This window comes from Dermochelys coriacea, chromosome 13 (genome assembly GCF_009764565.3).
Source record: "Dermochelys coriacea isolate rDerCor1 chromosome 13, rDerCor1.pri.v4, whole genome shotgun sequence".
In the NCBI taxonomy this organism is placed as follows: domain Eukaryota; kingdom Metazoa; phylum Chordata; order Testudines; family Dermochelyidae; genus Dermochelys; species Dermochelys coriacea.
Genome location: NC_050080.1, coordinates 40,437,724 through 40,462,282, shown reverse-complemented (window position 1 = coordinate 40,462,282; position 24,559 = coordinate 40,437,724). Strand labels below are relative to the sequence as shown.

General features: G+C 43.5%; 2 gene segments (V, D, J or C); both read left to right on the top strand.

The window, feature by feature from the left end:
* Nucleotides 1–5,401: 5,401 nt before the first annotated feature.
* The window catches only part of LOC122456470, a 30,916-nt gene continuing 11,758 nt past the window's right edge, over nt 5,402–24,559 (top strand). Inside the window, 2 exon segments of the V gene segment in view lie at nt 5,402–5,687; nt 5,961–6,180. Of these exon segments, the coding sequence occupies nt 5,639–5,687; nt 5,961–6,180 (269 nt within the window).
* On the top strand, nt 14,402–23,011 carry LOC119842064. The segment is given in 2 exon segments: nt 14,402–14,669; nt 20,101–23,011. Coding segments are annotated over 2 exon segments (417 nt in total).

Below are 24,559 nucleotides of genomic sequence, written 5' to 3'. Positions count from 1 at the left end.
GTCACCTGCAGCTTACCACACTGGCCAAACAGGAAACTGAAATTCAAAAGTTCGCGGGCCTTTTCCTGTCTACCTGGTCAGTTTATCTGAGTTGAGAGTGCTGTCCAGAGCGGTCACAATGGAGCATTCTGGATAGCTTCCGGAGGCCAATACCATCTAATTGCGTCCACAGTACCCCAAATTTGACCCAGCAAAACCGATTTCAGCACTAATCCCCTTGTCAGGGGTGGAGTAAGGAAATCAATTTTAAGAGCCCTTTAAGTCAAAAAAAAGGGCTTCGTCATGTGGAAAGGTGCAGGGTTAAATCGATTTAACGCTGCTAATTTCGACCTCTATGCCTAGTGTAGACCAGGGCTCAGTGATACCACAAACTTTGCCCAGGAGAGGTTTTCTTCCCAGGCTAATGGCAGCTCCACAGTTCTGAACATCACAGCCCTGGAGCTGGCAGACAAAGCGGTGTATTACTGTGCCCTGCAGCGGGCACAGTGACAGAGCCTCACAGCAGAGCTGTACAAAAACCCTCCCCTTCCCTTCAGGGGCCCTGCATGGAAGAGGGACCAGAGAGAACATCCCCATGACCCAGCATTCGCCCCAGTGAGGGATGCAGCGCTGGGCCACAGCTCAGACACACAGGTGCTGTCCTCCCTGTCAACATCTCGCTGATACATTACAGAATGTACACACACACACACACACACACACACACACACACACACACACACTGCATAATTCCTATAGGGTCTCTTGAAGATGCCACCCATCAAAACAAACAGATACATGCATACATAAATACATGTAAATGCATGGATGCCTTCCTTCCTTCTTCACGGCTCTTAAATCCCAGCCTAAATGTTCTGACGCTTCACAGCAGGGTCTGTCTTTGTCAGTGTCTGTGCAGGACCCAGCACAATGGGGCCTTGATGTCAGCTGAGGATAGACTTACCCACAGGGCCCTACATCCTCCTCCTCATGCCCCTCACTCATCACAGAACTTGGGCGATTTACACAGTTACTTAATGACAGAAGACTCTGAGATCCAAAAAGTTAAAGCTCTGTGACCATTCAAACGTGATGTTGCCAATTTGCATGTGACATGCAAAGTAAATAGCCGCAAATCAAACTCCAAATAAGTTCTCAAGCAGCATTTTTCTTTATTGAAATTTACAGCTAGGCAAAGGGTTGTCAAGGGAAGTACTTGCACCTGGGTTTGTTTGGCATATGGTGAAATCCACATTTTTTTACTTTTACTGCTAAAAATCTAATCCTTCCAAGCCTACATATAAGACTTACAGAGGACTAATTTCATGGATTTATTTGGCAAAGTTTTATGGTTGGCTGGCTGCCAGCCTGATTGATTTTCCAGCCCAGCTTGGGACTGGCTATGGCAGAGTTATAACCACTAATACTCACAGTAATTTGTACTAAGCAGGTTTTAAATGGCGAATTCTAGTGAGAAGATTTTTTTCCTTAGGAAGCAATGAAACGCTTTCCTCAGAATCCTGAAACTAAGGAATGGCTTGTAGGAATAATCTAATCTTTAATATAATCTCTTCTGGAGACAAGTAACACAGAGTTACACAGATTTTCTAGATCAAAAGGAAGTATTATGCACATGCAGTTTGACCTCCTCCATAACAGGGGCCAAAGAATTTCTTTCAATGACTCCTGCACCAAACCAATAGCTGATGATTCCTCTAGAGAAACATGAGAAATTCCATGTGAAAATAAGCCTCCCCCCATGTAGAGAAATAACTGAATGGCTCATGGACGAGAGGTCCATCAACAGCTATTAGCCAAGATGGTCAGGGATGCAATCCCATGCGCTTGTTGTCCCTAAACCTCTCTGCATCCTCATCCTCATGTCCTGCTCTCATCGCAGAACGTGGGCGATTTACACAATTACTTAATGACAGAAGCCACAGAGATCCCAAAAGTCAAAGCTATGTGACCACTAAGACATGAAGTTGACAATTCATATGTCAAAGTAAACAGACTTATATCAAACCTCAATAAGTTTTCAAGCAATATTGTTCTTTACTGAGTTTTACAGCTAGTCAAAGGATTATCAGTGGAAATATTTTTACCTGGTCTGTGTGTGTGTGTGTTGAAATCCCCATTTATTGACTTTTACTGCTAGAAATCTAATCCCCCCCAAGCCTATATATAGAGCATATAGAGGATGCTCATTTCATGGATTCATTTAGCAAAGTTTTATGACTGGATGCTAGCCTGATATCAGCTCTCCTGCTTTTTCAGTCAGGCTTGGGACTGGCAGAGTTACAACCACTAATACTAGCCACTAAGCAGGTTTTAAACGGGGGAGTTGTCAAGGTTCCTTCCACACTCTGAACTCTAGGGTACAGATGTGGGGACCTGCATGAAAACCTCCTAAGCTTACTTTTACCAGCTTAGGTTAAAACTTTCCCAAGGTACAAACTATTTTACCTTTTGCCCTTGGACTTCCACTGCCACCACCAAACGTCTGGGTTTATTTTTGGGAAAGTGTTGTTTGGAAACGTCTTTCCCCTCAAAATCCTCCTCAAAACCTTACACCCCCCTGCCTGGGGAAGGCTTGATAAAAATCCTCATCAATTTGCATAGATAAACACAGACCCAAACTCTTGGATCTTAAGAACAATGAAAAAAGCATTCAATTTCTTACAAGAAGAATTTTAATATAAGAAAAGGTAAAAAGAATCACCTCTGTAAAATCAGGATGGTAAATACCTTACAGGGTAATTAGATTCAAAACATAGAGAATCCCTCTAGGCAAAACCTTAAGTTACAAGAAAGACACAAAGACAAGAATATTCATTCTATTCAGCACAGTCTAATTTCTCAGCCATTTAAAGAAATCATAATCTAACTCATATCTAGCTAGATTACTTATTAAGTTCTTAGACTCCATTCCTGTTCTGTCCCCGGCAAAAGCATCACACACACACACAGACAGACCGACCGACCCTTTGTTTCTCCCCCCCTCCAGCTTTGAAAGTATCTTGTCTCCTCATTGGTCATTTTGGTCAGGTGCCAGCGAGGTTATCCTAGCTTCTTAACACTTTACAGGTGAAAGGGTTTTTCCTCTGGCCAGGAGGGATTTTAAAGGTGTTTACCCTTCCCTTTATTTTTATGACAGAAGTCTAGGGAGAAGATCTTTTTTTTTCTTAAGAAGCAACTGAACATTTTCCCCAAACTCCTGTAAATAAGGAATGGCTGGTAGGAATAATCTTTGAAATAATCTCTTCTGGAGATAAGTAACACAGAGATACATATACAAAGATTTTAAAGTTTGACCCCTTGCATAACAAGGGACAGCGAATTTCTCCCAATGACTCCTGCACCAAACCCATAACTTATTATGGACCTAGAGAAGCATGAGAAATTCCATGTGAAAATAATCCTTTTCCCCCACTCCAGAGAAATATCTGAATGGCTCCTGGGGGATAGCTCCATCCATAGCTACTAGCCAAGATGTTAAAGGATGCAGCCCCATGCTCTTGGTGACCCTAAACCTCTGACTGCCAGATGCTGGGACTGGACGACAGGGGACGGACAGTCGATGATTGCCCTGTTCTGTTCATGCTCTGTGAAGAAGCCATACGAGGCCAGATCATTCTTACATTTTCTTGCTCGTTTTTCAAATTTGCGTGCATGGTTTATTATGTTCACTAGTTGGCATTCCTGACTTTCCGGTAATTACATTTTACAGTGTATTTTATTTCTTTAAGGTGTAATTGAATCAGGCAACCCCCTGGACAACATTTCTTTCGCAACTCTGAAGTCATAAAGAGGAGAAGGAAGAGGGGGAAGTCACAGAGAGGGCACTTTTACAGCATACACGTCTTTTAATGCACAAATCAGGAGAAAAAAAATTGATAACTCCATAAAGAGCCCAGTAAAAAGGAGGAGAATTTGAAGCAGCAAAATGGTCTTCTGCCTTACTCTACAGATCTTTCTTCTACTTGTGAAGTCAGGTGAGCTAAATATTCATTTTTATTGAATTTATTGCGTTTCTTAAGAGCTACACAAGTCCTGTTATAACAGGCTCAGGTTTCCAAAGAGGCCTAAGGGAATTAGGAATCCAGTTTCCTAACGATATTTTGAAAATCCCACTTAATTTAAAAAAAAGAAGCTAGATTATCGGAACCACAAAACTGTATGGTTTTATGGAAACAACTTTCCTTTCCTGATACTTTAATTTAAAATGGAAACCAGTTTCTACATAGAATCATCAGATACTTTTTTCTAAAACTATGAATGAATAAATATACTTTCATTACTTCTTGTTTTGTCTTTCAACAGGTCTTGTTCAAAGTAATTCTGTGTTTCAGTTTCCTGTAGAAATGCAAATCTCAGAGGGGCAACACGCAACTTTGCAGTGTAATTTCACCGCCGCCTTCACGAGCCCAAATCTCTTCTGGTTCCGTCAGTATCCCAACCAACCACCCCAGCATTTATTAGCAGCGCAACAACCTCCTGCTGAGAAGAACACAGTCACCTCTGGAACATTCTCATCAGTTTCGTTCGACGATAATAAGACGGTTCCCTTGAAGATTGAGGCTGTGTCCCTGCAAGATAGAGCCGTGTATCACTGTGCTCTGAGGTCCGCAGTAGGGCAGAGCTTCATCTCCGGCAATACAAGAAGTGATCGATGATGCTCAGGCACGACGATGCTGACAGAAACTGTTTTTGTACCTGACCCTTTTTTATCACATTCTCTGCTGAGTTCAGTTCCTTCTGTTCTTCCCATGTCTGGGAGGATCTTTCCGTTTCTAGCCCTGTGTTGTGTTAGAGCCACCATGCTGTGCAAACCGAGCCCGACGCGTTATTATCAAAGTTATATTTATGTGAATTAATATATGTATGAATTTGCAACCTTTCAATGAAAATATTTGTTGTCAATAAAACAAATCACCCCACAAAATTTGGAAAATGGTAACGGGATCTCCTGCAGCTGTAAAAGAAACTGGGCGAGGTTCAGATCTCTGTTCCATCATCGCAACTCTGGGTCTAACTAATTGGGGCAGTAGGTTCTTAGTTGCTGTGAAGCGTTTCAGCTCCACTGAAATCAACATCCATCCACCCAGCTCTCTCTTTCTGTCCTTCAGTCTTTCTGTTCACCCATTTTACTTATACAAGTAAGTCTCTCTGGTTCCCTGATGAGGCAAAGAAGTCCACTTCATGTCTAAACATTCTGCTCCTTGACGTCTTTAAACCATGATTTGAGGACTTCAATAGCTCAGACATAGGTGAGGTTTTTCGTAGGAGTGGGTGGGTGAGATTCTGTGGCCTGCGTTGCGCAGAAGGTCAGACTAGATGATCAGAATGGTCCCTTCTGACCTTAGTATCTATGAATCTATCTACTGCATAGAGATAGTGACAGCTACAAACAAACCTTTTTGAAAGGTGGAGTGGGTGGAAGAGCCACCAAACAGAGACGGTTTCACATAGAAATCATTAGCAAACACCACTCCCCTCTCCTAGTTTCCTCTGGGTTTGGGCATTGGGGTCAGATCCGCCCCTCTCGACTTTTCAAGGAGGCATGTGTGTCGGTTTATAGCATTCAGCCAACAACCCCCTTGCTTCCCTGTTGAGTTTTCACCGCCTCTTTGTGACTCAGAGCAGAGTCCGCTAAACAATGGCCATGTGTTTTGTTCTAAGCCTTTTTATACTCACTCTATGTCCAGGTAATTGAGCTGTTAGCTTTGCTCATGCAGCCTGGCCCACTGCTAATTACTCTCTCTCTCTCTCTCTCTCTCCTCCCAGAACGAGAACCAGTCCACCAGTTTTGTCCATTCCTTTCCAGCACTTTCTCCATTTCAGTCTATCTGCTGTTTTATATATGTCCCTCACTGTCTGCCAAGTTTTATTCCCTTTTCCCCTTTCCACAATCCCTCTCTCGGTTGGGTACTCTGCTTGTCTGTAACTGGTACATTGTAATGATTTATTTCTTGTCACAGGTGCTGTGCTGGGTGATTCGGTCCAGTCCAAGGAATCCCAAGTGTCTGGAGTAGAAGGAAACTCAATAACATTCAGCTGTTCCTACAATACCAGCGATTTTTCGGGCGTCTATCTCTCCTGGTACCGACAGTCTCCTAACCGAGCCCCGCAGTACATTCTGCGGAGAGGGACAAAGGCATACGCTGCTTATAGCGAAAATGCGGATTTCGCCCAGGGGAGGTTTTCTTCCCATGCTGATGACAACTCCACAGTTCTGAATATCAGAGCCCTGGAGCTGGCAGACACCGCGGTGTATTACTGCGCCCTTCAGCTGGCACAGTGGCAGAGCCACACAGCAGAGCTGTACAAAAACCCTCCTTCCCTTCCCCTTCGCCGGCCCTGCACTGGAGAGAGACCAGATACAGCTCTGCTCTCGGTAACTGGAAATTACCAACAGGAGCTGTCCCGGCCCCACATCCTGCTCGCTGGCTGGAAGGCTTCAGGCTGAGGAGTGTGTTTAAATTATGTTTCACCCATAGAGACTTGGGCAAATGACTAGGGGCGAGATTTTAAAGGTATTTAGGTGCTTAAACATGCAGAGAGGCACCTAGGACCGGATTTTAAAAAGGTATTTAAGTGCCTACTGGGATTTTCAAAGGACCTAGGCACCTAACATCCATTGAAATCAAGGAGATTGAGACATCTACGTGTTTTTGACAAAATCTCACTAAGTGTCTAAACGCCTTTGGGATCTGCCCCGTAGCGCAGTGACTTGCCTCTTTCCAGACTACTCCATCCCTTTCAGAAGTCTGATTCCTCTTGCACACCCCAAGTGTCAATTCACTTTAAAACTACTCACTTTAAAAAAAAACAGATTTAAAAATACAAAAATGGCACACCCAGACTATTACTGAAAAAAACATGTTTGATTTCACATTTTGTCTGTATGACGTTTTAGTTTGTACTGACTTTGCCAGTGCTTTTTATGTAGCCTGTTCTAAAACTAGACAAATGTCTAGATGAGTTGATGTACCCTTTGGAAGATCTCTGTGCAACTCTGGTTGAGAACCAATGCCCGTTTGAGATTTTTGAAAGCACTTTGTGCAAATTTTTAAGCACGTTAAGAAGCATACAATTGCTATCTACTTCTTTAGGCATCCAAACACCACTAAAATCTTCTCTTTGGTGAGAATTTCAAGAGTGACTGACCAGGTTAGGTGCCTAACTCCCCCTGGATTTCCCTTGGAGTGCCTAAATTCTATAAGTTATAACAATACCATGCCATCAACCATCACAAACACTTAAAAAACTCCTTCCTCCCCACCACTCAGGAAATCAAATAAGTATAAGAACATAAGAACACCATACTGAGTCAGACCAAAGGTCCATCTAGCCTAGTTTCCTGTCTTCCATGTGACCAGCAACCAGTGCCAGGTGGCTCAGAGGGAATGAACAGAACAGGTAATCATCAAGTGATCCATCCCCTGTCACTCATTCCCAGTTTCTGGAAAACAGAGGCTATAGACACCATTCCTGCCCATCCTGGTTAATGGCCCATTGATGCACCTATCCTCCATGAATTTATCTAGCTCTTTTTTGAACCCTGTTATGGTCTGGGCCTTCACAACATCCTCTGGCAAGGAGTTACACAGGTTGACTGTGGGTTGTGTGAAGAAATACTTCCTTTTATTGTTTTAAACCTGCTGCCTAATTTCTTTTGGTGACCTCTAGTTCTTGTGTTATGAAATGTAGTAAACAACACTTCCTTATCTACTTTCTTGACAATAGTCATGATTTTATAGACCTCAATCATATCTCCCCTTAGCTGTCTCTTTTCCAAGCTGAAAAGTCCCCGTTTTATTAATCTCTCCTCATACTGAAGCTGTTCCATACCCCTAATCATTTTTGTTACTGTTTTCTGAACCTTTTCCAATGCCAATATATCTTTTTTTTCAGATGGGGCAACCACCTCTGCACACAGTATTCAAGATATGAGCATACCATGGATTTATATACACGCAATATGATATTTTCTGTTCTATTATCTATCACTTTCTTAATTATTCCCAGAAAGAAAAGGAATACTTGTGGCGCCTTAGAGACTAACAAATTTATTGGAGCATAAGCTTTCATGAGCTACAGCTCACTTCATCCGATCCGATGAAGTGAGCTGTAGCTCACGAAAGCTTATGCTCCAATAAATTTGTTAGTCTCTAAGGTGCCACAAGTACTCCTTTTCTTTTTGCGAATACAGACTAACACGGCTGATACTCTGAAACCTTAATTATTCCCAGCATTCTGCTTGCTTTTTCGACACAATGATTGCAAGATCTCTTTCCTGAGTGAACAGCTAATTTAGACCCCATCATTTGATATGTATAGTTGGGATTATGTTTTCCAATGTGTATTACTTTGCATTTATCAACATGAAATTTAATCTGCCAAAGCAGGTGTTTAAGTCGTAGGGAGTGACTAATGGCGCTTTCCTGCATGAAGATCACTGATAATTAACTGCGCAAACGGTACTTATGTAATGATAATTAAAATTACCTGCCAAAAACATAGCAGCAATAACTCATTAAGACAGTTGATAGTCTTTAGGGCAATGATCCTTTTATAATTCTGTGTTTTCTCAGTGCCCATCACAATGGAGTCCTGGTCTAAGACTAGGTCTTCTAGGGGCACGTGGAATACACTTAGTGTACAGAGCCTAACATGATGGGGTCCTGGTCCAGATTTTAAGGGCAGAAGGGAGCACTGTGATCATGTAGTCTGATCTCCTGTATAAAGCAGGCGAGAGAATGTCACTCTACGATCCTACTTGCAGCCCATACTTTGTGGTTGAACTAGAGCAGCATGAGAAATCCCATTTAACAATAAGACTTTTTAGTCCCAGAAAGGTTTCTTAAGTGGCTTTCTTGCTGGCTTTTGATATTTTCTTTCTTGGTTTCTTACAGCCACTAGCGGGCGCCCCTGACTACACATAGTGACGTTTCACATTATATTAGATATTTCGTTCTATAACAATATCTGAGTCAAACTGACTGACAGAAGTTCCCTTGTGATTGTGACGTTAGCATGATAAGACGGGCGGGGAAGAGAGGACGAGCCCTCAGAAAGAGCAGATCTAACGTTTAAAGCTGGAATTAACATTTAAACAAATTAAAGGAAGAATTATTTTACAATTAACTAAAGACTCCTAAAACAAGATAAATTTATGCTGCAAAATGCTTTACTACTTGGCTTTACCGCTCTATCTTCTACTTTTTTACTCAGGTGAGAAATGTTTACTTTGACCGAATTTAGTATTTATGTTACTTGAAAGCTACATAATTCCTATTATTACAGGAAAAAGAAAAGGAGTACTTGTGGCACCTTAGAGACTAACAAATTTATTTGAGCATAAGCTTTCGTGAGCTCCTTTTTGCGAATACAGACTAACACAGCTGCTACTCTGAAACCTGTTATTATTACAGGGTAGGTTTTCAAAAGACCCTAAGAGAGTTGGGCACCCAGCTTCCTTATGGGCACACAATACTTATTAACAGAATATTTTAACCAGAAAAACAAACTTCATCCAGTTTTTCTGGAAGAAGGCTTTGCCCTCTCTTGGAAAACAAAGCTTGGTTTAACAACGGAAACCAGTTTGTATACATGCTAGTACTCAAATTATAGACATAGAGCAGAAAGGAAAAGGAAAAGAGAGTTCTTTAATGACCTTTTATTCCCTTTACAGGATTTGTTGAAGGTGATTCTGTGTTTCAGTCTCCTCTGGAGGTGACAGTCTCAGAGGGACACGATGTATTATTACAGTGTAATTTTACCACCATTTCTAACACCCCGAATCTTTTCTGGTACCGCCAGTATCCGGACCAAGCACCCCAGCATATCCTGGCAGCCTATAAATCTGCTGCTGAGAAGAACACCTTCACCTCTGGAAAGTTCTCAACCGTTTTGTTCGACTCTAATAAGACGGTTCCCTTGAAGATTGAAGCTGTGTCCCTCCAAGACAGAGCCGTGTTTCACTGTGCTCTGAGACCCACACTGGGGCAGAGCGGCATCTCCAGCAGTACAAGAAGTGATCGTGGGTGCTCAAGCACACTGATGTTGTCAGAGGCTGTTTTCCTACCTGACCCTTTTTTAATGATACGTCTCTGCCAAGTTGTGACCGGAAGTTCTGGGGGGACGGGGGTAGGAGCACGCTGAAATTGCTCAGTTTGGACAAACTGCAAAGAATGGGGTGGATGATCCCCCAAACTGGAGGTCATTTTTAATTCTTAGAGTCACCAAACCAGGAATAAAACAGCTTCTACGATACCTACAAAGCCAAAAACACAGTTCCCTTAATACAATTCAGTCTTGGGCTCCCACTCAGCCAAGTCAAATATGATGAGGATTGATTGCTGAAAATCTCCTTCATCATGTCAAAAGTCCTACCAATCCCAAATTGGGATCGGACACATTACCCACCAGGTCAATGAATATTTCATATCCTACCCAAATACACGCTTACTGCCAATTCTTATTAACTAAAATAAAATGTATTAAAAAAAGAAAAGAGTATTGGTTTAAAAGATCATTATACATACAGACATGAATACAATTCTTAGGTCAGTTTCCTAGTAGAGATGGTGAGCTTTAGAGTTGCAAAGAGTTGTTTCTGAATTGGTTCCATAGGTTATAGTCCAATATCCAAGTCAGGGTGATCCAGACTTGAGCTGGACACCTTAGTGTTGCGATTGACGAAGTTTAAGCAGATATGAGATGACAGGATTAGGGCCCAAGAGGTCGTTTTATAGTTCTCCGGCAGCCTCTTGACAGCGACTATTCCTTGGGTGAAGAAGCACTGTGGCTTTGAAGTAAAACTTCCTATTTCCTATGTGTGCATCTGGGTATCTAGTTGCATTAATCAGCATAAGGTAATTATCCCTTAAGCAGTTTATAGACAGTTTATTACAAAATTCAAAGAGAAATATAGACAATGATATTATTACAACCAAGTTCTATCTATATGTTAGTATCCCCCTTTTGGTCTCTGAATCAACAGAGTATTGATAGGAACCGTTTGGTCAAATTGTTAACTACTAACAAGATACAGGTAAACATAGACTACCACAATCACTATTTTCTTCTAATTCTCTAATGGTACAGGTTTACATTTCAAAGCTCTAGACTACCTAAAGAGATTTTATTAGTCATTTATGGACTTAATTGCCATTTATATACTTTCCTAATATGTCTTAAAGGATGAATTTGGGTCATATAGCCTGCCTATTGCTTAACCCTTTCTAGCCCAGCATCACATAAGTTCAGTTCCTTCTGCTCTTCCCATGTCTGGGAGGATCTTTCCGTTTCTATCCCTGTGTAGTGTTATAGCCACCATGCTATGCAAATCGAGCCTGATGCGTTATTATCGCAGTTATATTTATGTGAATTAATATATGTATGAATTTACAACCTTTCAATGAAAATATTTGTTGTCAGTAAAACAAATCCACCCCTCACCCACCGGAAAATCGTAACATGATTTCCTGCAGCTGGAAAAATGCTATAAGAGACACTGGGAGAGGTTTTGATCTCTGTCCTATCACTGCAAGTCTGGTCTATGTCTATCGGGCCAGGTTCTTAGCTGATGTAACCTAGTTCTTAGATTCTTAGTTGATGTAAAGCATTTCAGCTCCCCTGAAATCAACATTCATCCGTCCAGCTCTCTCTTTCTGTCCTCCAGCTTTTCTGTTCGCTCAGCTTCTTATACAAGTATGTCTATTCATAGAGATAGTCACAGCTACGAACAAACCACCCTTTTTGAAATCTGGGGGTGGATGAAAGAGCCAGCAGAGACATTTTCACATAGAAATCGTTAGCAAACACCACTCCCCTGCCTTAGTTTCCTCTGGGTTTGGGCATTGGGGTCAGATCCGCCCTCTCGACTTCTCAGGGAGAAATGTGGGTCGGTCTATCAGCCATTTCCTGTTGTGTTTTCACCCCCTCTTTGTGACTGTAAGAGCAGAGTCTGCTAAACAAAGGCCATGAGTTCTAAACCTTTTTATATTCTAACACTTTTTAGACTCATTCTGTGTCCAGGTAATTGAGCTGTTAGCCTCGTTCATGCAGCCTGGCTCACTGCTAATTAAACTCTTTCTTTCTCCTCTCAAAACAAGAACCAATCCATCAGCTGTCTCCGTTTCTTTGCAGCACTCCCTGCTTTTCAGTCTACCTACCTACATACCCAGTTTTATTCCTCCCCTTCCACAATCTCTTCCCCTCTCTCGGTGGCACTCAGCTTGTGTGGAACTGATCGTATATTGTATTGATTTATTTCTTGTCGCAGGTGCTGTGCTGGGTGATTCGGTCCAGTCCAAGGAATCCCAAATGTCTGGAGGAGAAGGAGGCTCAGTAACGTTCAGCTGTTCCTACAATACCAGCGATTCTTCTGGCGTCTCTCTCTCCTGGTACCGACAGTCTCCTAACCGAGCCCCGCAGTACATTCTGCGGAGAGGAACGAAACTATACGCTTCTGACAGCGAAAATGCGGATTTCGCCCAGGGGAGGTTTTCTTGCCATGCTGATGACAGCTCCACAGTTCTTAATATCACAGCCCTGGAGCTGGCAGACACCGCGGTGTATTACTGCGCCCTTCAGCTGGCACAGTGACAGAACCAGGGAGCAGAGCTGTGCAAAACCTTCTCCCTTTCTTCCCATTCACCGGCCCTGCATTGGAGAGAGACCAGAGACAGACGTCCTCAAAGCCTCACAGTCTCCGCCCAGTCACAGTGATAGACAGATCTCCGCTCTTGGTGAGAACACATTACTGACAGAGGCTGTCCCAGCCCCACATCTCGCTCGCAGGATGGCTTCCGGCTGAGAAGTATGGTTAAATTCTGTTTCACCCATAGAGACTTGGGCAAATGACTTGGGGATACATTTTAAAGGCTGCTTAAAGATGCAGAGAGGCACATAGGGCTGGATTTTAAAAAGGTATTTAAGTGCCTCCTGGGATTTTCAAAAGTACCTAAGGAGCCTAACACCCATTGAAATCAATGAGAATTAGACACCTAGGTGCTTTTGAAAAATCTCACTACGTGCCTAAATACCTTTAAGATCTGTCCCCTAGTGCAGTGGCTCTCCACCTTTCCAGACTACTGTACCCCTTTCAGGAGCCTGAATTGCCTTGTGTTCCCCAGATTTTACCTCAATTAAAAAGTACTTGTGAAAAAAAATCAGACATAAAATACAAGCGTGCCACAGCCATAATATTACTGCAAAATTGCTTTCTCTCTCATTTTGTCTATAAGAAGTTTTAGTTTGTACTGACGTAGCTAGTGCTTCTGATGTAGCCTGTTCTTAAACTAGGCAAATGTCTAGATGAGTTGATGTAGCCCCTGGAAGACCACTGCGTACCCCAGTTGAGAACCACTGCCCTAGTGAAATTTTTAAAGGCACCTATGGTCAGATTTTTAAAGGTGCTTGAGCACTTTAAATAGCAGAAGGTTGCTATATACTTGTTTAGGCACCTAAATATCACTAAAATTCTGCTTGTTTGTGGGACTTTCAAGAGTGACTGGCCAGGTTAGATGCCTAATTCCCCTTGGCTTCCCATCCTAAGTGCTATAGTAAGCTATAACAATAACATATCAATAGCCATCATAAACACTTAAAAATCCCTTCTGGCCCTATAACCAGGAATTCATCTAAGCCGCTGGTTAAGTCTCAGGGAGTGACTAATGGTGCTTTCCTAAACAAAGGTCACTGATAATTAAATTCACAGCAGGCGCTTATGTAATCATGATTACAATTACCTGCCAAAACCAATAATTCATGGAGACAGCTGAGAGGTCTTTAGGGCAGTGATACTTTTAAAATTCTGTGTTTGTACAGCGCCTGGCGTTCTGAAGTCTTGCGCTAAAATCAAGGATCCTAGAATGCACTTAATGGACAGTGCCTAGTATAAGGGGTCCTGGTCCGGGACAGGGGCTGTTGTGTCAATGATCAATCATAATCATGAGCTCAGAGCAGGCAAATTCTATGTGGAGAAGAATAGTGAGAAGGTGGTTGATAGCTTCTTTACAAACAAACCTTTTCCCCAAAGCTCGTCAATCAGCACTGGCAGGTAGGAATCATCTCAATTTAAAGCGGAAAGGGGGCTCTCTCTGCGTGAGCTAAGTGCCATATGGATAAACATACAGATTTTAAGGGCAGAAGGGACCACTGTGACCATGTAGTCTGATCTCCTTCATAAGACCTGGAAGAGACTGTTACCCAACGATTCCCACTTGAAGCCCATACTTTGTGGTTGAAGTGGAGGAGCATGAGAAATTCCATTTAACAATAAGACGTTTTTGGTCTCAGAAATGTTTCTGAAATGTCTTTCTTGCTGGCTTTTGATATTTTCTTTCATGGTTTCTTACAGCCACTGGTGGGCGCCCCTGACTTACACATAGTGACGTTTCACGTTACATTAGATACTTCGTTCTATAACAATATCTGAGTCAGACTGACTGACAGAAGTCCCCTTGTGACTTCAGCATCATAAGACGGGCGGCGAAGAGAGGAGGTGGCCTCAGAAAGAGCCGATCTAACATTTAAAACCGGAATTAACATTTAAACAAATTAAAGGAAGAATTATTTTATAATTAACCAAAGACTCCTAAAAAGAAAGACGATAAATTTATGCTGCAAAATGCTTTACTACTTGGCTTTACCGCTCTATCTTCTGCTAGTTTACTCAGGTGAGAAATCTGTACTTTGACTGAATTTAGTATTTATGTTACTTATAAGCAACAGAACTCCTTTTATTATAGGGTAGGATTTCAAAAGAGTCTAAGAGAGTTGGGCATCCAGGTTCCTTATGGGCATACAATACTTATTAACAATACAGAATATTTTTACCCGAACAGTACTCTCTCCTTTACTGTGTATCTGCATTTTTATCCCCGTCTCTCACCATTCTTTCCTTCCATACTCTCTCTCTCTCTGTATTTAGGTTAGGCAGTCTGATGGTATATAACTGGTATATTTCTTGTGGCAGGTGCTGTGGGGGGTGGATCGATCTAGTCCAATAAACCCAGAGTGCCTAGAGGAGAAGGGAACAATGTGGCATGTAGCTGTTCTTATAATACCAGCTATTCTGATATCTCTCTCCACTGGTACCATCAATTTCCTGACCAAGGCCCTCAGTACATTCTCCGAACCGGTGCCAAGGCATGCAGGTCTGTCGGTGATTTTGCAGAGTTTGCCAAGAAGAGATTTACTCCCCAGGCTGATGACACCTCTACAGTTGTGACTATCACAGCCCTGGAGTTGGCAGACACAGCCATGTATTACTGCGCCCTGCAGAGGACCCAATGACAGAGCCTCATCCCAGAGCTCTGCAAAAATCCCTCCCTTTCCTCACATTAAATTGTCCCCTGTACCTTTTCTCTCTCTTCTGCAAACTTTTTGAGGCAGGGGTAGCATTAATAGAGTGCACAGGACTTAGTACAATGGGGCCCCACTCTCCCCCCATCTGTCTCCTCCTGTTATCTCTTGTCTTATACTCAGATTGTGAGATCTTGGGGCAGGGACTCTTTTGTTTTATATTTGTACAGCGCCTGGCATCATGGGGTGTTGGTCCATGACTGAAGGGTTCTACACTTCCTCCTACTCAGTAATAGGATCCTTCAGTGTGCGTGTGTGTGTGACTGTTTTACAGAGAAGACATGTCAGGAGATATCTAACTTACCAGGAGCTAGGAACAGGTAAGGAAGAGAAATGCTGGGAAATCCACCTTGGAAATCTGTCTATGCCATAGAAGTGAGAAAGTTAAACTCTCTCAGCTTGGATGAAGTTTGTAAGAGATTCTAGGAAGAAGACCCTGGAAGAAAATTATAAACCTCATGGAGAAGCAGACCCTGTCCCTAGCCATTGTGATCCTCAAAAACTGAAATAATTGTGGAAAAAATGTTTAAAGGGAGCCTAAGGCAATGTTTGTTAGGCACCTTTAAAAGCCCCACTTACGAACCTGGTTGTATTTTTAGGTGCCTAAAAGCCTTTGAAAATCTGACCTTAAATGACTTGTCCAAGGTCAAATGGGGAATCTGTGGTAAAACAGGGAACTTAACCCAGATTTCCACTGTCCCAGGCTAGTGCACTCTGTGAGATATATGACAATTTCTTGCATTTTTGGGAGATCTTACTGTATTAAATGTATGCCTCACTGCGGGCCAGGGATTGTATGTAACTCACTGTGGGTAGGAAGATGACAGCTCCCTTGGGACATGAGAACAATGAGGCAAATTCCCTCAGCTTCTAACACATCTCAGTATGCACCATCCCCTGGGGAGACTTGCAGGTACTGGTTCAAGTTGGATGCAGTACACCCCAGCCCACAGCGAATGGATTTTTAGTAAACATCCTGAGATTAAAACTGACTCAGGGCCTTTTTTCCTGATCAAGCAAACAGACAGGCCCCTTCTGTCCAATGGGGAGTACCACTCCTTAGGGGAGGATTAGACAGAATGACTTGCCATAGCCCTTGTAGGGGTGTGTGTGTGTGTGTGTGTGTGTGTGTGAAAGAGAGAGAGAGAGAGAGAGATCACTATCACTGGTAAACTTATTAGCTTGTGTGTAGGCTCCTTAGTTACTGTTAATACATTTTCTCAGCAATGATTTTACCTTAAGAATAAAATGTGCTTGCTTAGAAAAAAGTGATGTGGTAATTTAAAACTGTGGGAAATTACCTTAGAAGAGAAAGCAAAGCAGAGGTGCTGGCCTGTTTGGGCAGTTTGCCTAACTGGAGACATCACAGTGTAAGCAGGGAGCTGCACAGCCTGGAAATACCCTGGTGAGGAGAGAAACACACACACTTTTCTCTCCAAGGAACAGCTGTGGAACCAGAAGCTGGAGAGGGGTGCCTGGAACATGGAGGGAGAATATAGGTGCAGTTGCCCAGAACTGTGACCACTGGACCATCCGTCCTCTCTTAGAAGTATACCTTAGGACCCACAAAGTGGCCTAAGAGCGTCAGGCACTACAGTCCAACTGAAGATTTTGCAGCAGGCAGGTTTTGAAAGATCACTATGAACCATGGCGAGAAAAATGTTTTAAGAAGTGCTACATTATTAATGTCATCCAAGTCCCTTAGCTCTGAAATGGCTTTCATGAAACATCTCTAGGCTGCATGCACTGCTTCTCTGGGAAGACACCATCCATGAGACACGCCAGCAGAAAATAAGTTATTTCTCCCCATCAGTGGGCATAGAATGCTTTTCTTGCTCCCCCTCCACTTTTCTACAGAGGCGCTCCAGAGCGCATCCCATAGTAGTTTCTTGGTTTTACAATGTTACTTTAATCCCAGGAGGTGACAAGACGGCCACAAAGAGGTCGCAGAAAGAGCAGGTTCCATATTTATAATACCAACGGTTAAATGAGAAGCAGCAGGCAGAAATCCTTTGTAAGTAATTGGTGAAGATAATCTGAAGTTACAAAATGCTCTGCTTGATTCTACATCTCCATCTTATTCTCTTGCTGTCAAGTGAGAGCCATTTTCATTGTGAAGCAGCTGTATACATACTTCAGAACCTCAACTTTTGTAATATTTGGCAAGTAAAATGCAATCTCTAAAAAAACAAAACCGAAAACATATGGGGATTTTATGTAATTATTTTTGGCAAGCACTGGAATTGTATTAAAAATCAAGTTTTCGCTCAACTTATATGCCTTGAATGATAGATAGATAGATATTACAGAAAAAAAGGATGGATAAAAATGTGTTTCAAGACCTTTTCCCCCTTTGCAGGTATTGTTGAAAGTTATTCTGTGTCCCAGTCACCTCCGGAGCTGAGAAACTCCGCTGGACACAATGCAACATTACAATGTACATCTCCACGCAGACAGAAGCCCCATCTGTTTTGGTATCCGAGCCAACCTCCCCAGCACTTACTGACAGCTTTCAGGTCTGCTGATGAGACCAAGTTTGTCCCTGGGAAATTCTCAGCAGTTTTGTACTTGGAGGATAACGATTCTTTTATTAATAAGATGCGTCTGACCTTGGAAATTGAAGAGGTGTCTCTCCAGGACTCCTCCGTGAACTACTGAGTTATCAGACCCCACTGTGGCGTAGGGTAATATCTGTACCTGTACAAAAAGGTAACGGTTTCTCAGGGCAACATAGTGTGGAAGGCACTGTGTTTTTCCGCTTGACAACGTCTTTGTCTAAGTTTGGTTCCATTCAGGCTTCCCACCCCAGTTGGATCTTGCATATTTGCACTGTTAATGTTTGCTTTTTATTTAAATTAAGATACTTTTGCCATTTGAATGATTGAAGCCCTTAAATACTATAAGAAGGGTGTAATAGTATTTTCACTTTCAATCATATTTCTTCCTCCTATCGCTTAATGTGTTGCTCATTGTTTACTACTCTACCTGCTCCTAGATTCTTGGACCCAATCCGGGAAAACACATAGGCGCCTTCTTTAGTCTTGCAGAAATAAATGGGCTACACACACATTGCTTAAAAAATTAAATGTGTTTAAGGGCTTCTCTGGTTCAGGATTTTAGTTTAAAACGCTAAAGATATAAATGATTATTTAATATTTTCAGTCTCTATCCCTGTATAATATTATACCATCAAGCTCCTCTTGACCAAGCATGGCGACTTATTATCTCAATGATATTTACAAGAGTAGTTACTTTCAGAAATTTGTAATGTTTTAATACCATATTTGTTGCCTTTGCAAAAATTTTCCTTCAGAAATTGGTTACAAAATGTTCTGAATTTGGAAACACCTGCTAAAAATCACTGGGTCAAATTCTGGTCTCTTTTACAGCAACGGAAGCCTGAGACAACTCCAGTGCTCCAGATCCTCATCTAGTGAAAGGCATTGTAGTTCTAGCAAAGCCAATGTCTGTCTGTCTGTGAGCAGGATGTGGGCAGGCAGCCCAGGGGTTAGAGACGGAGTGAGCATCCAGAAGACAGAGCCAAGGGGCAAAGCCAAAGTGAGGCGTGGAGCTGAGGGCCAAGGTAGGAGCAGGGCTGGAACAAGCCAGCCCAGAAGCTAAAGTAGCAGCCCTGGCAAAGGATTTGGGCAACTCCTGAACTGTTGCTGTTGCTGGGTTTAAGAGCTGGTCTGCTGAATCTTCCAGCCAATCCGGGTGTGTTGTCTTCGAGGCAGCCCACTGCAGGCCAGCTGTGCTCTTTAGGATTCCCAGACACTGGATCTGCTGCCAGTCCTGATTTTCTTTCTTTCTTTCTTTCTTTCTTTCTTTCTTTCTTTCTTTCTTTCTTTCTTTCTTTCTTTCTTTCTTTCTTTCTTTCTTTCTTTCTTTCTTTCTTTCAGTTACCTATTAACGAGAAAACAGAGCGCTGACTAAATGCACCTGAGGTCACCAGAGAACTCCGTCTCTTTCCTATACCCTGACAATTACAAACAAACAAACAACAACAAAAACAAACCAGAACTTTTCTAGAAGTGCGCTGTGGGGGGAGATCCCCAGATGAATTAGGAGAAGGAAGTAAACATGATGTTCAGTGAGGTCAGCCGCAAACCCCACCCTTTGCTTCCTGGGAAGCTGTGTGTCCAGATCCGCCCCAGAGAGGGGTAAGGCAGAATCTGGGTCAGGTTTTAACATTCGAGGCTTTTTCTGCAGTGTGGAGTTTGAACGCCTCTCAGTGGAACTACCGGGTGCCTCTTATCTCAGACAATGAACAAGTGTTTGCTTCTGAGCCTATTCCTAGGGACTCGGTGTCCAGGTAATTGTTGTTTTAGCTTTGTTTGGGCAACTTGCCTCACTGCTTATGTGAGCTGTAGCTCACGAAAGCTTATGCTCAAATAAATTTGTTAGTCTCTAAGGTGCCACAAGTCCTCCTTTTCTTTTTGCTTATGAATCTGTCTCATACCAAGTTGCATCCTTAATTATCTTTCTACCACCTGTCTCTTTCTTTCCCTCACTCCGCCTTTCTCTCTGTCTGTCCGTCTCTCTTTCTCTCTCTCTCAGAAGAGTGCGCTCAGATTATCTAATCTAATCTAATCTAATCTAATCTAATCTAATCTCTCCCTCCCCTTACACCCTCTCTATCTATCTGTATATCCCCACACACCCCCTCTTTCTGTCTATACATCCCCTCTGTCAAGCCCCATCCACAGTCCCCCCATCTATCTGGTGTGTTTCGTTTTGTTGCAGGTGCTGTGTCGGACAATTCAATCCAATCCATTGAACCCGACGTGTCTGTCATAGAAGGAGACGCTGTGGCACTCAGCTGCTCCTACAGCACCAGCTATAGCGGTGTCTCTCTCCACTGGTACCGCCAGAATCCCAGCCAAGCCCCGCAATACATTCTCCGGAGAGGCGCGAAGGGAAGCACCATCAGTGACCACGCAGATTTTGCCCGGAGGAGGTTCACTTCTGACGCTAACGCCACTGCTACAGTTCTGATCATCACAGGCCTGGAGCTGGCGGACGGAGCTGTGTATTATTGTGCCTTGAATGAGACACAGTGCGAGAGTCCCCGGAGACAGCTGCACAAAAACCCTCCCACATCCCTCACATGAATTCTTCCCCATCTGTCTTGGCTATTGAGTTTGAAACATCTTTGACGCAGGAGCTGTTTCTCATTAGGTGTCTGTGCAGCTCCCTGCCTGACAGGGCCAGCCCAGATCTCAGTTTTAACCTCCAGGTGCCATCACGATGACCATCAATTTCCAACTGTGTGCTAGGAAATACTTGGTCTCAGCGCTTTAAGCTGATTTCAGGTTTTGAACAGCAGATTCCCATTAAAAATGAACAGGGACTGATATAATAGATTGACAGATTTTTAAAAACAGAAGGCACCGATCTGATCGAGTCTGACTCCTGCATAGCACAGGTCAGAGTATGTCATCTCACAATTCCTGTTTTCAGGAAAATATTTTCAAAAATGCCTTTTGAAAATGGAACGCTACAGAATTGCAAAGCGCTCCCGTGGCAGCGCTTTGATGTGTGAGTGTGGTGGCGCGCGCTCAGACTTGTTGCTCTGGGTGTGTGTGTGTGGGGGGGGGGGGTGATTTTTCAGGAGTTAGAGCAAGTTAAAGCGCTATAAAATGATAAGTGTAGACAAATTTACCGTTTTCTGAGCACCTCACAGCCTCTAATGTATTTATTTTCACATCGTTTCTGTGATATAAGGCAGCACCAGGATCTTCATTTTAGGGATGAGGTCCTGAAGCACAGAGAACTAACAAGTCACCCACCCAAGGTCACACAGATAGTCTTCGGTAGAGCAGGGACTAGAATCTTGCAAAGTAACCGGCAGTTACAGCGCTGCACAGAGAGCGCAGAAGAAAAACTGCTGTTGTGTGTTCACACTGACAGCTGCCTGCACCACAGCGTGTTCACACTTGCAGCATTTGCGGCGCTTTTCAGGACGGTGCACTTTGGGCAGCTATCCCATAGAGCACCTCTTTCTCTTTTGCTGCTAAGACTTATGAGAAGGCGGAGGGGGCCGCGGGGCATTCTGGGTCCTGTCCCAATGCCCGGTGTGTATTGCTTCACATCCCTTCAATCCCTGTCCTTTCGTCCCCATTTGGTGCCATCTTTCAACAAGTTTGTGTGCTGCACCCCCTGCTTCTTTCTCGCTGCAGGAATGGATCCCGAGCTGTTGACCAGGATGCTGCTTGCACTGGCCAACACTTCAGGAGTGGCCGTGGAGTTATTCCTTAAACTACAAAGGCAAGAGGAGTGCCATGTAGTAGCACATGTAGTAGCTTCGACATGAGATTGCTTGTGGCATTCAGGGACATGCTCACTACCATGGAACGCCGCTTTTGGGCTTGGGAAACAAGCACTGCGTGGTGGGATCACAACCTGATGCACGTCTGGGGTGAGGCACAGCACTGCTAGGGGGCGATGCAGATCTGCATATTAACCACCTTTGACTTTGTATTTTGTTGCTACGTGCAGTACAACAGCTTTAACAAGGCGGTAAGGAAATTGAAGAGGGGCTTACAGAAAAAGCAGGGCTCATTTTTACATCATGCACAATCATTCAAAATAGATAAAAGAAACAACAAATAAATTAACACAAGCAGGAGAAATCTTGTCTTGCTGTTGCAGACACCAAGTGAGCTCGAGATTAATTGAAGCTGCAGCGAGCATGCGGTGTCTACTAGTACAGATCTATATTCTACTGTTGTTGTCCGGTGAGGTCAACTTTTGTGATGTTCATTATGAATGTGTAAAATTGTGAAAGTCGAAATGTGTTTGTAAGGGCCAGGGAGCTCTCGCTGTTAACATATTCCAGGCGAAAAATAAAATCAATGAACTGTGACATTGAAAATCGCGTGGTGTTTAGGGAAGAAACTTATTCTTTTACAAAGACACACGCTGTTTAAAATTGAGAAAATACGTTATTCTGTATTCGGGCTGGGATTTGCAGAGCTGCTAACCGATCTGGGCAGCCAGTTCCCATCAATTTTAAAGTATCCGCATCTCTTGGGCACCTTTGAAGATCTCAGCTGGCGCCTTTCTAAAAATGAATGAGAAAATACAGAGATAGACAGACAAATAGTTATATATTACAGAGCTGGGAAGGACAGATAGGTAAAAAGGGTATGTGGGGATAGGTAGATAGACAGAGAGGGGGGTGTATGGGGATGGATAGATAGATCACATTTATTGGAAAACTCTTAGACATCCTCAGCTGACATACACAGAGACAAACAGTGTCACCCAAAGACAAGGACAGCTAACCTGGGTACAAAGTGAATCTGTCAGACTGGACTGTACTTTATCTACTGAAGATACAGGTTATGACATATATTGGTATAAACTGGACAGCAGCGGCTAGACGAAATACCTCTTCCAAAGGTGTGCCGGAAGCGAGCACAACGGGGCTGGAAGCCGGTTCTCACTGGACTTCAGACAAGCCGAAACATACATCGGTCTGAAAATTGCTGAGTTAGGACCGAGCGATTCGGCGATATTTTTCTATGCTATACCTGAGAGGGCCTTAGGTTACCACTGCGGGTGGGTTAATAGAGGGGCCTTTACAAAATCCAGTGATCAGTTTTCTCTTGACTCTGAGACAAAACTGGGGCAAAAAGAAATCAGTGTAAAAAGACACAACAATCCACAAGCAGGAGTTTGAATCAAACGGTGCAGGTGTGACTGAAACCGCACGGGCCCTAACTGTGTGGAAATGTTACCCTCTTCCAGGAACCGTCCCCCCACCTTCCCCAAAATACGCAGAACCGCATGAGCCAGATGTCAATACCTGTCACACCACAATTCCGATGAATAGTTCCGCCTGCTTTTTGGGGGTCAGACTCCAGCAAGTAGGACTCAGACTACGCTCCACTAGTGTAAACTGGCCAAAGTGTATATCACCTGATGTATATCAGGGGTTCCACATTGGAGTCAATGGGCCAGACCCCAGGTGGAGTAAATCTCCCTTGCTCCATTGGAGTCCATGGGACAGATCCCCAGGTCGTGAGTCAATGGGCTTAACTTTGCTTCACTCTGGAGAAATAACCCCGGGCAGAATTTTTTATCTGGGCTGTCAGCAGGGAAGGTCTTTGAATAGCCTTTGAAACCCGCTCAGCCCCTTGTGTCTCTTGCTGAACTATCGGCTCCTAAGATGGAAGAGAACTAAGTTGCTCCCACTGAGCTGCTAAAGAGAACAACCAGAACAACGGTGCCACTTGACAGGAAGAAGCCAAAGCCACAGCAGGCGGGGTAAACGCTACCGGGGGTATTAGCTGTTACATGGTGAGGGAAGCAGCCTTCAACTGGGGTCTATAGGAGAGGGCTAAATGGTCTTGCCACAGATTTAATGTCTCTGATTTGCTTCTGTGAGAGAAACTTCACCATAAGATTCTATTCTGTCCAGGTACCTGAATTCACCCATCATTGTGGAGGCTTGGGCCTCCTGGAGATCTGGAAACAATATATATAAGCATGAGTGCTCCAGAAATTCTTCTTTGGACAGTAACAGCATTTCTATCTTTGATTAAGTGTCTGCTAAAGGGGAAAAATGAACATTAGAGTTTCTGTTACGTAATGGGTTTGAGCAGGGGGTGGAATTAGAAGCCAAGATCTCTGGGTTCTTCTCACAGCTCACAGAAGGCAGCAGGGGTCTAGTGGGTTAAAGGAGGGGGTCTGGCCTCCTGGTTTCTAGTCCCACTTCTGGGAGAGGAGGAGAGTCTAGTGGTTGAGAGCAATTAGACTGAGAATCAGGACTCCTGGGTCCTATGCCCAGCGCTGACTGGGGATCATGCTGCAGCGGGTAGAGCATGGACGATTAGGATTCAGGACTCCTGGGTTCTATTCCCAACTTCACCCCTGCCTTACTAGAAGCTGAGAAAACCCATCCCACATTCTGTGCCTGCGTCATTCTCTCTGTACAAGATACCTAAAAACAATCTTCCCATTTCTGGGAGGCCGTGAGTCCTAAAGGGGCTCTGTTCTCCTCACACGAGAACGGCTGTAGATGTGCGACAGGTTTACATGCTTTAGAGTGAACTTTTCCCGCATCTCTTTCCTTCCCTGTAGGTTTCAGCAGGGACAAGGCAGTGTCACGCAAACACAAGGGCAGCTGGAAAAGTTGCGGGGCGGGGGAGGGGGTCAGACTATCACCCTGGAGTGTACTTTCTCCACTGGATACCAG